Source organism: Ophidiomyces ophidiicola (assembly GCF_022830035.1).
Source record: "Ophidiomyces ophidiicola strain CBS 122913 chromosome Unknown scaffold_45, whole genome shotgun sequence".
NCBI lineage: Eukaryota > Fungi > Ascomycota > Eurotiomycetes > Onygenales > Onygenaceae > Ophidiomyces > Ophidiomyces ophidiicola.
The window spans coordinates 89,680-104,434 of record NW_026054685.1 but is presented as its reverse complement, the minus strand read 5'-3'; the positions used below and the strand labels follow the sequence as shown (position 1 = coordinate 104,434).

At 55.3% G+C, this 14,755-nt stretch overlaps 4 protein-coding genes across 4 annotated transcripts; 3 read left to right on the top strand and 1 right to left on the bottom strand.

Annotated features, from left to right (window-relative positions):
* Positions 1 to 213: 213 nt before the first annotated feature.
* Positions 214 to 1,539, top strand: LOZ57_006534 (uncharacterized protein; the record flags this gene model as incomplete). The annotated part of the gene is made up of 1 exon (XM_049255550.1): positions 214 to 1,539. One exon carries the CDS (start codon positions 214 to 216, stop codon positions 1,537 to 1,539), a length of 1,326 nt encoding a protein of 441 aa, XP_049105512.1.
* A 376-nt stretch (positions 1,540 to 1,915) lies between these two features.
* LOZ57_006533 (uncharacterized protein) lies at positions 1,916 to 3,246 on the top strand (the record flags this gene model as incomplete). Its single annotated transcript, XM_049255549.1, is given in 2 exon segments — positions 1,916 to 1,924; positions 1,939 to 3,246. 2 exon segments carry the CDS (start codon positions 1,916 to 1,918, stop codon positions 3,244 to 3,246), a joined length of 1,317 nt encoding a protein of 438 aa, XP_049105511.1.
* Positions 3,247 to 5,476: 2,230 nt separating this feature from the next.
* LOZ57_006532 (uncharacterized protein) lies at positions 5,477 to 7,756 on the bottom strand (the record flags this gene model as incomplete). Its single annotated transcript, XM_049255548.1, has 12 exons — positions 5,477 to 5,513; positions 5,599 to 5,687; positions 5,766 to 5,819; positions 5,876 to 5,904; positions 5,958 to 6,177; positions 6,258 to 6,571; positions 6,634 to 6,666; positions 6,720 to 6,967; positions 7,018 to 7,059; positions 7,112 to 7,159; positions 7,226 to 7,289; positions 7,354 to 7,756. The coding sequence occupies 12 exons, from the start codon at positions 7,754 to 7,756 to the stop codon at positions 5,477 to 5,479; spliced, it is 1,581 nt and encodes a 526-aa protein (XP_049105510.1).
* Positions 7,757 to 8,949: 1,193 nt separating this feature from the next.
* IML1 (vacuolar membrane-associated protein iml1) lies at positions 8,950 to 14,493 on the top strand (the record flags this gene model as incomplete). Its single annotated transcript, XM_049255547.1, has 1 exon — positions 8,950 to 14,493. The coding sequence occupies one exon, from the start codon at positions 8,950 to 8,952 to the stop codon at positions 14,491 to 14,493; it is 5,544 nt and encodes a 1,847-aa protein (XP_049105509.1).
* Positions 14,494 to 14,755: the final 262 nt, after the last annotated feature.

Genomic DNA, 14,755 nt, shown 5'->3' with positions numbered 1-14,755 from the left:
TCTCCGGCAACCCGGCGGCCGTCTTTTAACGGCGTGCTCGGCTCGTGGTGCTTTCTTACTTACTTACTTTCTTTCTTTCTTTCTTTCTTTCTCTCTTGCTTGTGTTGTGGCTTGTTTGTCTGCTTCTCTTCCCTCCCCAGCCGGCCGCGCGCCCGCCTGGCTCCCACACCCCATCTCCTGCCTCACCCTCCTCGCCGAACACCCCCCAACACCATGCGCTCCAGCATCGCGTGCGCGCGCTGCCGCCGCAGCAAGATCAAGTGCGTCAACGCCGGCATCGACACCACCTGCCGCGCCTGCGACTCGTCCGGCCGCCAGTGCGTCTACCCGGCGCCGTCCAGCACCGCCAGCAGCCACCCTGGTGGCCCTCCGGCCACCGCCGCCGCCGCTGCCAAACGCGAGCTGCCCGACGACCCCGATGCCCGCCAGAGCCCCAAGCGCGCACGCCCACGCAAGCCTGCCCGCGATGCCGCCCACAAACCACCCGCGCTGCCCGGCGCACGCTCGCCGCCGCCGCTGCTGCTTGACCCGGCCGTGCTGACGCCGCCTGTCTGGGAGACGCTGTTCGACCTCTTCCAGCGCCACTGCGCCGCGGCCCTGCCCTTCCTGCACCCCGCCGTCTTCCTCGCCCACACCCGCGCCCTCGCCGCGGCGACGCCGACTACCACCACTGCTTCTGCGCCCTCTCCGCGCCCCAGCCCCGGCCCGCCGCCCGACGCCGCCCGCCCGCTACTGCTGCTGGGCGTGCTGACGCTGACCGCACGCTTCCACGCACCGCTGGTGGCCGCACACCACCACGCCTACCACACGACCACCGCACACCCACACCCGTCCGCCGCCCTCGCTGCCTCCGAGCACTACGCCGCGGCGCTGCGCGCACGGCTCGCGGGCCCCGATGGCGCCGACCTGGCCGCGCCCGACCTGGCGCGCGTGCAGGGCCTGCTGATGCTGGCGCTGCACGAGTGGGGGATGTGCCGCGGGCCGGCGGCGGCGCTGTACGTGGCGATGGCGGTGCGGCTGGCACAGGCGCTGGGGCTGGCGCGCGACGCCGACGCCGACGCCGACGACAACGACAACCACGATGACCCTCAACGACAGCAGGACGGCAGCGCCGACGATGTGATCGAGCGCGAGATCCGCCGCCGCACGTTCTGGAGCTGCTTCGTGCTGGACCGGCTGCTGAGCAGCGGCGCCGCCGCGCGCCCGCGCATGATCAAGCGCCGCCACCTCGCGCTGCAGCTGCCCAGCGACCAGGCCTTTGCCTTTGGCGAGCGCGTGCGCACCGCGCGCCTCGACGATGCTGTGGTTGCTGCTGGTGCTGCTGCTGGTGCTGGTGCTGCGGGCGGCTCGGCGCGCGCGCGCAGCCTGGATCCCCCGCGCCAGCTGCCCGCGCTGCACCGGCGCGGCAGTGACGGCGTGGACGCTGGGCGCGAGCGCTGGGAGGTCGGCGCCGAGGAGTGTGTGCTGAGCCGGCTGATTCGTATCATCCGGGTCTGGGGCCGGGTTGCGAAGTGGTCGTGCGGCGACGGACGGAGGTGAGCGGGCATTCCGATATCTCACGCGTTAACTCATGATCTAACAAGAACCCTCTGCAGGACCGACCCGTATGCGCCGTGGCACCCCGAGTCGCGCTTCCACCGGCTGAAGGAGTCGCTGCTGGAGTTCCAGGACGCGCTGCCACGCAACCTGCAGTACAGCGCGCGCAACACCGACACGCACCTGATGTACAAGACCACGCTGGCGGCGTACGCGCTGATGCACCTGCTGTACTTCCTGGCCGTCATCGTGCTGCACCGCGCACACATGCCGTTTCTGCCGCTGGGCGCTGCCACGGCTGACTCCGACCACGAGCCGTCCGCCGTGCCGCTGCTGCTGCCGCCGCCGCTGGACGAGTTCTGGCGCGACGGCGCGCGCGATGCGTTCCGTGCCGCCCGCCAGCTGCTGGAGCTGGCCACGACGTGCTTTGAGCGTGGCGTGCTGCCCGAGACGCCGCTGGCGGGCTTCGCCATCTACCAGGCCGCGCTGCTGGGCGTGTACGCCGCGCACTTTGGCAGCAGTAGTGGTGCTGCTGCCGTGGACGCGGACGCGGACGCCGCGCTGTGCAGCCCGTCCGGCCAGGTTGCCGTGCGCCGCGCCCTTGAGCTGTTGGCCGCCATGCGCCACCGCTTGCCGCTGGCTGCTGGCTGGCTGCGCACGCTGCACCGGCTGCATGCGTTTGTGGGCCGCGCGCGGCGGCCTCGGAAGTCGGAGGCTGGCGTGGTGCCGGAAGCAGCGGTGATACGAGATGCTGGTGGTGGTGGTGGTGGTGGTGACGAGCTACGGCTGCTGGATGTTCTGTTTGCCGAGCTGGGCGCGCCGGAGGATCAACTGGCCGACACGGCGACGGCGACGGCGATGGTGACGGCTGCTGCGGTTACAGCGAACGGCGACGAGCCGCCGCCGGTCAAGAGCGAGGCGAGCGACGAGCGGCGCGACGCGTGGGTGCCGGTCAACGGCCACCAGCAGCAGCAGCAGCAGCAGCAGCAGCACCGCGACGGCAACAGCGCGACGCTGCGGCCCATCGAGCCCGACCGCGCCGGCAGCACCAGCATTGCCCCTACCACCACCGCCCCTACGCTGCCGTCCATCCTGAACCTGCCGCCGGCCTCGCCGCCAGCCTACGCCGTCTCGTGCGCGCGCCCGGCTCCCCCGCACCACACGCACCCGTGGCCGTCGCCCGCCCCGTCCGCGGCCACCAGCTCCTCCACGTCCACCTCCTCGTCCACCCCCAACACCACCACTACCCGCCCACCGCCTCCTTTCTCCTCGCTGCTACCTGCCCTACTCCCAGCGGCCCACGCCCACACGCCCTTCCCCGCCCCGCCGCTCGCCGCCGTACAGCCCGCCGCCCAGCCGCCCGCTCCGCCCCAGCACCTCCTACACCACCACCACCATCACCACCACCACCATCACCAGCACCAGCACCAGCACCAGCACCAACATCACCAGCATCACCAGCTGCAGCTCGCCAACGCCCACGCGCGCGCGCGCCTGACCCCGCCCGAGTCCCGCGCCGCGCTGTCCGCGTCCCCGCGCGTCGTCTCGCCGCGGGCCGTGGACGCCGCTGGGAGTGTGCCGCCGCTGGCCGCCGCCGCCGACGACGTGCGCGCCTTCATGGAGGGCGAGGGCCTGGACACGTGGGCTGTGCGGCGCGGCGCGGCTGCCGGCTGGCTGGGCGTGCTGTGGGAGGGCGCGGTCGTGCGGTGAGAAGTTGTTTTATTTATTTTTTTTTTTTCTTGTTTTTCTGGGTTTAGAAAGACTATCTATTTTTTTTTTTTTTTTTCTTTGGATTGGAGGGACTTGGGGTGACGTTGGGAAATGAAATATACAGCCAAAAAGTGCAATGGGTTATGACGTCGGACTCTATAGTTACTCTTTTTTTTTGTTGCTAGATACCTCTTCTGTTATTCATTTTTTTTTGGCTATGGGACTGCTGCTTGCTTGCTTGCTTTTCGCCCAGATGTGCGATTACCCCTGAATTTGATACACCATCTGCGGTCTGTTGGTTGTGTTTGGCCTTTACTCTATAGAGCCCTCAGGGCTGTTCGGATACCTACCTTGTTGGCGTACATTTTTTTTTTCTTTTGATATCCCTCATCTCCCCTTTGGATGGCTATTGGTTCTCAAAAACACGCTGCGTTGGATCGGTTAACTGCATACATACTACTATTACTATTGGCAATACGGGTCAAATGGGATTCTTTCGGAGTTTTTTTTCCTTTTTTTTCTTTTCCAACCACCGAGCCGGGAAGCGAGCTGTAGTTTCCATACTCCTCCCTATCGGCATCTGCGCTGAAGCTTCTCCGCACACCGCAGTCGCCATCGCAATCGCAACCTCGTGTCACAACCATATGCACAGGCGGCCTAGTGTTTTTGCTCGGTTGCGAATCGGGCCACGGACTACTCCTCCTCCTCCTTCTCCTGCGGTGCTTCCCAGCCGTTTCCCGGCGCCGGGGCGTGAAACAGGATCAACCCGACGGACGGAGCCGGGCATACGCGTACACCCGCTCTCAGGCAAAAGGAGCGCGCGCACGCATGCACGCACGCACCCACATGCTCGCCGTAGCAGTTGTCATGCACATACCCATCATCGCATCCTCGCCGCTGCCGAGTCGCAGTCCGGAATTCCCCTCTCCCCCTGTCCTGTTCTGCCCTGCCCTGCCCTGCCCTCCTTTTTCTTTCCGATTCCCCGTCCCGGAATATGAGGGTGTAGAGCAACCTCCGTATGCTGGTTTCCATTCGGCGAAACCCGTAACTACCTACCGAGTGCCCGTTACTCTTTAGTAGTATTGTTAGCTTACCAGACAAAAGTCTCGAAACGAACTTGCCCCCCCGGACCGAGCTCTCGGATTCAACCCAGGCCCAACCCTATCCTGCCCTGCCATGGCCCTCCGAGGATCGCTCGCGCGAACACATGCCGAAGTAGCGTTGGCGGGCTGGAAGGAATTATTATCCATACGGAGCACGGAGTACATGCATACATGCAAGCATCTGCCGGCTCGGGCTCGGGGATTATTCTTAGGGGCAGCATGGGTGTTCTGCCTGGGAGAACTACTAGTTACGTGACGTTAACAGCTTTGGGGGGGGGGGGGGCTTGGCGGGACCTCCAGCGGGCCTCAGCTTCCGCTCAGCCTTGAAAAGAATATTATTCTACCACATTACTACATACATACTACTTACTACTCTCCTTCCTGGGCACACATGCCCGGCCCTACGACGGCGGCCACGGCATCCATCCGTGCTAACGCCCGGTCAGGGGCGGGCTGTACTCCGTGCCTTTTTTTTTTTTTTGGTTTTTTTCTTTTTTTTTTTACGATGGCGGACTTCGGAGGGATGCCTGCATTGAGATTGAGCATGGGGGCGGGCGGTGAGTTGACTAAACTCACTAACTAACCTAACTAGTTATCCTTCGGGTCGTTTGTGCCCTTCGTGAGAGAAAAAAAAGGAGAGAACAGGTCTTGATCATTATTATTATTCCATTCCTGACCGGCTCAGCCTGCCTACGCTGCCGCCCGTCGGCGTCGTTTATCGGCCTGGTTGAGTTAGTTAGTTACACGAGCGCGGAAAGAAAAAAAGCAACGCGCCTTCGCCTAAGCAACGACAAGCATGGGAATGAAAGAAAAGAGAGAGAAGAAAAAAAAAGAAAGCACGCGCGCCGTACGACGGGCCGGTCGGGATCGCTTCAGCTCTTCGGGGCGCTGGCCGGGCGGTGGTGTTTGGGTGTCTGACGCGGGTTGGGAAGTCAACTGCCAGATCCCGGGCCGGTCATTAACTTCCTAGCTAGCTAGCTAGCTACGCCTTGAAGAGCTTACGGATGTATTGGGAAGGTGACAGTGAATCAGGGGGTTGCTTTCACGAGCTCCGACAGGCATGCGTGCTACGGAGTACACACGTTAATTCCTACTAACTACACGCTCAAGCTGCCTCAGCCGCCCGATTACGCCCCGACGGGCTTGGATTTAGCAGGGTAGAACCTGTGCAAGCGTGTCAGTCCAGCCTGGAAGCGCCCCGTTTGGGCACGACAACAAAAAGCAACAACGACCCCCGTCCTGGACTTACCATGCAGCCACGGAGATGATGAGGTACAGCGTCATGAGCAGTACGCCTTCCAGCCAGTGCGATTTGCCGTCCTGGATGAGGTAGTTGACCTGGGTTTGGCCGCGGGTGGTTAGCCGATGGTGCTAACTAGCCAGGATGCGGATATGCCGCGGAGAGAACCCCCTTACCAGGAGCACGGCTACGAAGAGCACTGCAATTTGGAATCCGTCGAAATACAACGTCTTTTGGTGTGTTCCCGTCAGCGGGCTTCTCGGTTCCAGAGACTCTGAAAACTTACCATCTGATCCTTGCCTGCAAGGTCACCACCTCCCGGTCAGTAGTCAGGCCCATGGAGGAGATATGATATGTCCAACACATACCTGCGATCCACCCAATCACCACCAGCAGCGGGAGAACAAGCAGCGCAATCTGCATGGTCGACCCGACTGCCACGCCGATGGACAGGTCCATCTTGTCCTTGATGGCCACCGTGACCGCCGTGGCGTGCTCCGCCGCGTTGCCGATGATCGGCAGCAGAATCAGCCCGACAAACGTCTCGGATATATGCCCTCGCGTGGTGATCGCGTCGATGGACGAGACCTAATCCCACACCCCCAAATAAGCAACGCCTGAACTGACTTTGAGAGTCCGTGGGAGGGTGGGGAGGGGCTGTGACATACCAGACCCTCGGCGCACACGCCCACTAGCGCCGTGGACGCCGCCAGCGTGAACAGCGCCACGAAAAGATGCAGCTGCGGCTCCTCTTGCTCATCCTCCACTGGAGCATGCACCGGCATGCGCTGCGCGTTGTGGCCGCCCATGCTCGCCGACATGCCGGCGCCGATCTGCGCGAGGCCCTTGAGCGCATCGCCGTCCTCGACCTTGCCGCGCCGCTTTTCGACTTTCTCGCTGGGCTTGTTGTACATCTCTGTGTGCGACTTGAGCTGGAAGAAGAGGTAGCAGCCGTACACGACGAGCAGGATGATGCTGGTTCCTGAGAAGGAGGTTAGTTTCGTTGTTTGGTTGCGGTGGTTGGTGTGCATGGGATGTGAGTACCTCGTGATAAAGGGGCAATTCCCTTTTCTCCAGCTGTTGCGATCGTGTCAGTTATCAAGACAGGCCATGAGGAGACAGGAAAATACCATTTGACCATGCATGAAACGCCGTAGGGATAATGAGACTCCCAACCGCCAACACCAGCAAGCTGGCTGCGGTCTGCGCGACGGTGACGTTGAAATTCTGCTCCAGGCGGTTGACTCCGCCGCAGAAAAAGGCCATGCCCATCACCAGCAGCAGATTCGACAACATGCTCCCAATGAGGGATGTCTGCACAATGACGAACTCATCTTTGAACAGTGCTAGAATCGAGACGATCAATTCTACTGCGTTGCTACAAGGCGTTAGTAAATGATCGAAGGCTGAGTGTGGTCGTCTACTCACCCGAAGGTGGCATTCAACAAGCCACCGAGGGTCTCTCCCGTTCTTTTACCATAGTTAGCAGGGACTGTGGTTTGAAAGAGGGGCTTGAAAATACCTCAGGGCTATTTCTTCTGTGGCATAGCCCAGCATACCTGCAAGCGGTCTATAACTGTATTAGCAGCTCGCTACTCACCACGCCTTTTTGGGGTATGCGGGTAGTCAACCATACATGATCGCAATAAAATTAACCACGAACACCACAATGGCATCAACCTGCAGATAGTGCAGGATAACTATCACCTCTGTCAGCACTGCAGCACCACACACCTTCCCCAGCTCCCAGGGCACAGGTCATACTTCCAGCCGGCGCAGCCAGCAGCAGCACATTAATCCATGAATTCAGCAACGTCGCCTTCAACTGTCCCACAAACGTATACTGCTGTTTATCCTCCTTCTCGCCCAGCATCTCCAGATCCTCCACCGCCCCGTCGCCAGCCGGCGCGCTCCCGGACTCGGTTTTCGCCGTTGTTCTTCGCCGCACGGCCGACTGGTCGAGAGCGACCGCGGCATGTCCCGATTCCGGCCTGCTCAGTGGCGCCGCGCTATGTATGGATTCCGTACCGTTCTGTAGCCCAGCGGCAGCAGCGGTGCCGTTGGTCTCGGTTTTGCCTGTGCCTGCGGACGATGGTGGAGGAAACGTGTTTGCAGCCTGGGGGTCGTTGATCATACGTTCCTGGTCTTGGTAGTCGTCCATCGACATGGTGTCGGTCGGTCGACGCGCTCGTCGCCGCGATCTGAACTTCTTGAAGGGATTGTGGCTGGGAGGCTCGCCATCTTCGTCGTACCATGCGAGGTTTCTGGCTCGTCGGCGGTATATGTCTGTTGCAGGTCGGGTCAGTGTATCAGAGGGACAAGTAAACAGAGAGATTATTACGCATTTCTAAAAGTTTGGTTGGTTATCTGTGATCGAAAGCTTGTAGTGGAGTAGCTCCTGAAAGATTTGGCTTAATCTTGCTGTTCCTGAGGCTCTCAAGATGCTGTAGGCAGGTAATCTAGGGCGCTTGCGGAAGTAACTGAAATACAGCTCAGTCTCCAAGTGAGATCTCGCAAGGTGACCAAGTCTGTGTTGATTGTTGAATGGCTTGAAAAAAGAAATAACACTGGCTGTGGCTGAAGGGTAGTAGTGAACTATCTAACTATGTCATTTTACGGCCCTTGCATTTGTCCTCGGTACTTGCACCAATGATATTCCTGTCCTGCTGCATTATTGACATTTAAGGGGGACAACTCAAAGGTGTGTTGTCTCAACCATGGGGCAGCAAGGATCTGAAACAGTACCGGGGATCTTTAGGCGATGTGTTTTGCGGGCAAGCAGCGTACATACACCTAGAAGCAGAGAGCCTATATAACTAGGTACTTCTTACAGAACTTACAGTATGAGCATTGAAATGTCTGAAGTTATTGCAAGAGTCTCTACAGATTGTGGTGAGCATAGCCTCTGGTGCTGTTGGCCATAGCAGCTGAAGACGGCAACAATAAACACAGCGAAAGCCAAAATAATAAGGGGGCTAGTATAGGTTGAGGTTCAAGCCCCGTTTTTCCAAGGTTTGACGGCCGCCACACAAGCTTCCTGGGCGCAGACTTGACACCCTTGGCGTTAGCGCGTGCCAGCTCAGCCACTTTGACGTGGCTGGAGATGCAGTCCAATCAGAGAGAAACATCTTACATAACTAATCGGAATGTTTGCTTTGCGATGTTTGTCTAGTTTGTTCAGTCACGTGCGGACACCCTTTCGCCTGATCAACCTCACATCTCCCTCACCACGTTCTATGTTCTGGCATTGTGTGTCTCCATCTGCATTATCCAGCACTAGAAGACCCTTTCAATGATGGCACTGAGACATGATGAATGCTTGTCAGCCCTACTTTCTAGATTTGTTGCATCCTGAACATCATGGCACTGCACCAGTCTGGGTCTATCAAGGGTCTGCCTCCGCGGCAGCTGCACCCAACCGGTGCTGAACCCACCCTTTCTCGGGGAACTACTGCCCATTTCCAAGATGCGAAGCTCGAGTCTGCCAGAGCTGGTTCATCTCACCCTTCGCCAAGAACCCCTGTCCCACGAACATATACTCTTTGGATCCACGAGGAGACGTTCTCCCGCGAGGATGTTCTCTGCAACGTTCAAGCCCTGGGCGATGTAGGATTCAAGGTGGGACAGCTGGTTGAAGTAATGCCTGCACATGGCGAGCAATTACTCTCTCACAGGAAGTCCGAATCCGCCGGCACGTATTTTCATGATGGCGCATTTTTCTCGCGGAGATCCCTGGGCCGTGGAACTAGCTCTTTGAAATTCGCATACGGCAGAGACCCGAAGAGGAGAATTTCTGCGCGTTTTCTATTTACCATCAAGCCCTTTCCGCCCGAGGTGAAATCCAGACACCCCAATCTCCAAGTCTCCGTTTCCCACACCGTGGCCAATGCCTTTGGCTTCAAGAACCGCATGCAGGTCCAGATCTCGCACAGAAAACCTGAGACGTGCACGGCATCCCACGTGGAATTGATCTTTCGGGACCAGTTTCTTCTTCGTTCCGATATGTGGAGATTGACCATGTCGGATCTTGTGGACCGGCCCATCTACAAGGGCCAGAAAATTCTTTTCATGAATAGCATCAAGGCCACTGTAAAGTCTGTATACATCAGAGGCAAAAAGTCACTGTCTGCTTATTTCTCCCCAAACACGATTCCTATCTTTCGAAGCGAATCAGCGCGGTTTGTTCTTTTCATTCAAATGTCTAAGGAAATGTGGGATTTCGATTCGGAGCCCACCGGCGACATTCTGTTCAGCCGAGTGATTAACAGCATGTTGCCAGAATTATTCAAGCGGTGGGCGCGTATCGATGCTCATCACCTAGTCACCATCGTCCTCTTTACAAGAGTGCAATATGACCTTGAAGCTCTAGCTTCGGGACCCAGTGCTCTAAACAGCGCCTTTTTGAACCGCTCACCCGACGATTCTTCACCGCACACTCAAGACTTTTATCGTGTTGTGGTCAACGACATGCCTAGTGGCCAGTGGACTACCATTTTGGACACATTGAAACAAGAATTCCGTGTCTTCCTGCGAGATGTCTCAATACCTCCCCCATATTTCCCGGAGACGTCAATTGCAGCGGAAGATATCCCTAGGTTTACCGATTCCTTCCCCCCTAAAATTGCTGGGTGCCCAACATCTGCGGTCCGTGGTAATATCCTGGAGGCGATTAACGTTGCAACATCTTACCTCGCTTTCGAGCATATTGGTCGCGACCTGGTTAGAACAGGAACTTCAATAGTTATTATTACTCCAGGAACGGGCGTATTTGAGGTTCCGTTCAAGATGTTGGCTTTGACTTCAGACGTACTTACTAGTCGAGCCATAGGCATTGACCTCATTTGTCTTAGCCCTATGCCGCTTCATTCAGTTCCACTCTTCAAGTACAAGCTTCCTCGCAATACATCTCATCAGCATGGCGGCTCCATTTCAAACCGACTACATCAAAACGAGCATCGTCGAATGTCAATCAGTTTATCCACAGGTCGCCTTTCTCCTCTTGATAGGCCGGGGAGCGCATTTTCTGACCAGGCTCTCGAAAGTATAGGAGGTACTGCTGAAGAAGACGAATGGGGTTATGGTATTCCACATTGGGTGGACATCTCTTTTTGGGATCCCAAGCTGGACCGGGCCAGTAGAGTCGCATCAAAAAAAGGATCTATAGCTCTTCCAGCAATGGCCACGTTTTCAAAACGGTCTCAACCTTTTGTTCCAAAGGTGAGGCTTTATGAAATACAGATGATGGGCGTCATGGAGAGTGAACAGTCAAGCGTATCCATTCCTCCTATGGCTTCTTCAACTCGCCACCAGAAACGTCCCAATACCATGATCTCTCTTGGTACGTCTCTTGGCCACAGCCCATCCCCAGAATCATCTTATAGATCACATGGAGGTGACGGATTCCGGCCTAAATCGTACATGTATAACATAAAAGAGTCTAAGAAGAGTATGCTGCCACCGCAAGCCAAACAACGTACGAACCTCATCGAATGGATGGATGAGTATGACCACTTAATTTTCCATCCGAAGGTACAGCAGCAGCGGCAACAACGCTCTGTGAAGCGGCCAAAAGGGAAACAGATTACTGAGGTAGCTGAAAGTACCACTTTCAAGCCGCCGGAAATCAAACGGAACAGGGACGTAAATGAAAGAGATGGCCAGTATATATCCCCTTTTAGTCGACCTCGTATCAAATATGACCGAATTGACGAAGAAGCTCCTTCTCCGTCAACCAAAATGACAGTCCCATCACTCATTGCAGAGAGGAGGTCCAGTATCAAGCCGAGGCCTCGGTTGACCGTTCCGCGTATTTCCAAATCCATTAGCTTTGCTTTACGTGGACTTGGTGCTGCTCCTCCAAGAGCACAGGCAAGGACTGAAATAAATGCCGAACATGTCCAGGCTCTACCAACAACCGGTGGCAAAACTCCAGAGGACGCTACATCCGAAGCTTCTGCTGTTGACACACCAAAAACATCATCTCCTCTTAACTCTGGAGCTACGACGCCCAGGTTCTGGAATACTGTGGATAATATTGCTGAGGATATTGAAATAATGACGCCATCAAAGCCTATTTCTATTAAAATTGCTCGACAGGTTGATGATGACAGTAGCATCGAGCCGATGCATTTAGACGAAACCTTCTCCTCCCACACAGGTGAAATGCGGCATGATTCGTTACAACACGATAGTCAAGGGACACTGCCTGTCAAAAGAACAGGAAGGAGGTTGGACCTTCTCAGCAATGGCGAGTCTTCTGCTACTTCAACAGTGTCTGCTGCAGATGCACTGTCTCCTTGGATACGCTCTGTCAATCCCTGGAATCCGCCAAAGCATGCCCCTACTCGTGCAAGCTGGTTTGGACGCTGGCATCATGTCTATCCCCGAATGCCAAAAACGATATCCGTAAAGTGGAAGAGTTTAAAGTCGCCAGCGTCACTACCACTCACTACCGAGGAGCTACCTTCGGACGCGGAGCTTACTACGAACTTCCTTCAAAGTCCATATAGAGTTTATCAAAATGAAGATCCTGGTTATGAAACGCCTAAAACGAGAGAAATGCTACTTCGAGAAATGATTGCCTTGAGGTTATCTCACGGGTTCCAAATAGTTGTTGGGAAACGAGTGGAAGATCCATCCACAGGCCTCGTCAATATCTTTGATACTAAGACATTGCCAAAAGATGGTGCAACCATTTTCATGGTGAGAGGGAATGTTATTCACAGAATCGTATGCGCTGAAGGCGAAATTGAAGTTACGAAGTTCAGCCGCCGATTGCTGAATGGATTTCCCACCGACGAACTGGATGACGCTTCGATAAGTTATAGTCCGGCTGTTAAAACCATTTTGAGCGCCCAGTATTGCAAAAATACTATCATTTTGGGTGTACCTCCGGAAGAGTATAATTGGAATTTAGCGGATGCATTTATTGCCGGCCATAGAGACCATATCACCAATTCTATCAAACAACTTCGATTTTGGCGAACCAGATTTGTCTTAATACCTGTCCAGGTGCCCACAAATGCGAGAATGCAAATCTCTTCATATCACGAGGACAATGAAGAGGAAATTCACCTTCTTGGAATTTACAAGCTAACTCAAATGTGGCAACGATACAGATACGTACCTCCAGAAGTCAAGCGGCTGAAGCCTGCTACCCTCAAAAGCAAAGACGAAAACCCTTTAAACATCATATACCAAACAAGTGATCCTTCAGTAGTTGTGGCTGCTGAGCTCGATAGATTACTTTTAGAAGATCCTGGACTAGACAATACACCTGCCCAGTTACTACCTGATTCAGAGTTGCTCACAAGATCGGACATTACCCTTTCGTTCTTGTCCCAGAGAATTCAAAGTAAGAAAGGGGTAAAATTGATGGATAGAAGATGGCACTGGCGTCTTCATTACAATTGCTTTGTTGGCATGGAGTTCACAACTTGGCTTTTACTAAACTTTCGCGATATTGATAGTAGGGAAGAGGCAGTCGAATTTGGAAACGAGCTGATGAAGCATGGGTTGTTCAACCACGTTCAGCGGCGTCACGATTTCAGAGATGGCAATTACTTCTATCAGATTTCAGACGAATTTAGGATACCTCGCCCAGAATCAAGAGGTGGATGGTTTCAGCCGCGCAAGACTGACAAAGCCAGTCCAAATACCCCCGTGGGTGAAGGCAAAAAGCAATCGCCATCCAGCACCTATACAAGGTCAGATAAAAGTGTCGACGATCTGGGTAAAGTCGACGTTACAAGCAATCCAAGATTAAACCGGCCTCGACCATCAGTTTTCCTCGCGAAATCCTTGAAATATAATGTTGACCCACGCAACCGATCGGATCGACCGGAAATCATTGACCTCCATTACGACAGGACTCATAACCCGGAAAATTGTTTCCATATCGAGCTAAGCTGGATGAATGCCACGCCTAAGCTTGTGGAAGATGCTATCATGTCCTGGGTTGGAACAGCAGAAAAATATGGATTGAAACTTGTTGAGCTACCGATATCTGAAGCATCATCCATCGTGGAAAGACAGGTATTCCGGCGGCCGTATCCCATTAAACTAAAAGTCAACCCTCCCGAAGTCAATGCAACGACGTTACCCACTGCAACGTCGTTTACTTCGCAGGCAGTACCTGACCGCTATTTATACCAAAGGGCAATTTTGAAAAAATTTGATTTTGTCCTAGATTTTGAAGCCAAAGATTCATTTCCCCCTGACGTGGACGTCTTTTACAGTTGGGGCAGACCCAGCTATCAATTCCCCCAATATGTTCACCGCAGCGGAGCGGCTCTTGCTCAAATCACTGATGAAGGCCATTTTCTTCTTCTCTCCAACCGTTTCTACAACAGCCACAGCCCAGTGAATTTTAAAGATCCTAGCCGATTCGATCGCTCCTCGGAGTATTTTCCACGTGCTAGAGCAGTGACACTCGATCCACTCGATCGTCGTTCTCCGCTGGCTCCACCAGTCGTTCGGCCCATCCCTGGAGGAGACAGTTTAGGGATTTTCAGCCCACCACCCCCTGTCCCCATAAAGGAGGGGGTGCGAAACTCCTACTACGTTACACGCCAGATCAAAGATGAAATGCGTGCGTTCTGCTCTAACGTTGAAAAGCTTGAAGCGTTTTATGCCGAGGTCACAGCGTCGAAAAGTAAACCGACGGCCATACCACCATCGACATCGGTAAAGGTAAGCCCGACTGTGCCGACGACAATGGATGCGTCGATACCGTCCTTGGAGCTACCAGCTAGTATCGTTGCTAGGAACCTGCATTTGCCCGCACCGGCCTCTCTGGCACCAACGAAGGTGACGGGTGAGATTCCTCAAGTCTCCGGATCGATCGATGCCGTGGTCAGGAGTGCCAGCATTTCCAGCCCGGTACAGCGTGCCTCGAAGCGTTAACGAGTGCGGAAACTAGCACACGGCTTTCCGAAAAATCTGGGGTACGGAGTAGTTAGTATTTAAACGCAACATGTGAATTTTAGGAGCTAAAAAATCGGGGTTGGATTTATCCTGAGGGTACGTATGCATACGGAGTAGGGCCACGCGAGAGAACTATTCCCTGTTTGCAAATAGGTGGAGTTTTATAGCGTTTCTAGGGCATGTCCACCCTAGTATGGAGCGGGGCTCGAGGCAATGCAATTGGTCAAGGAGCTTTCGAATG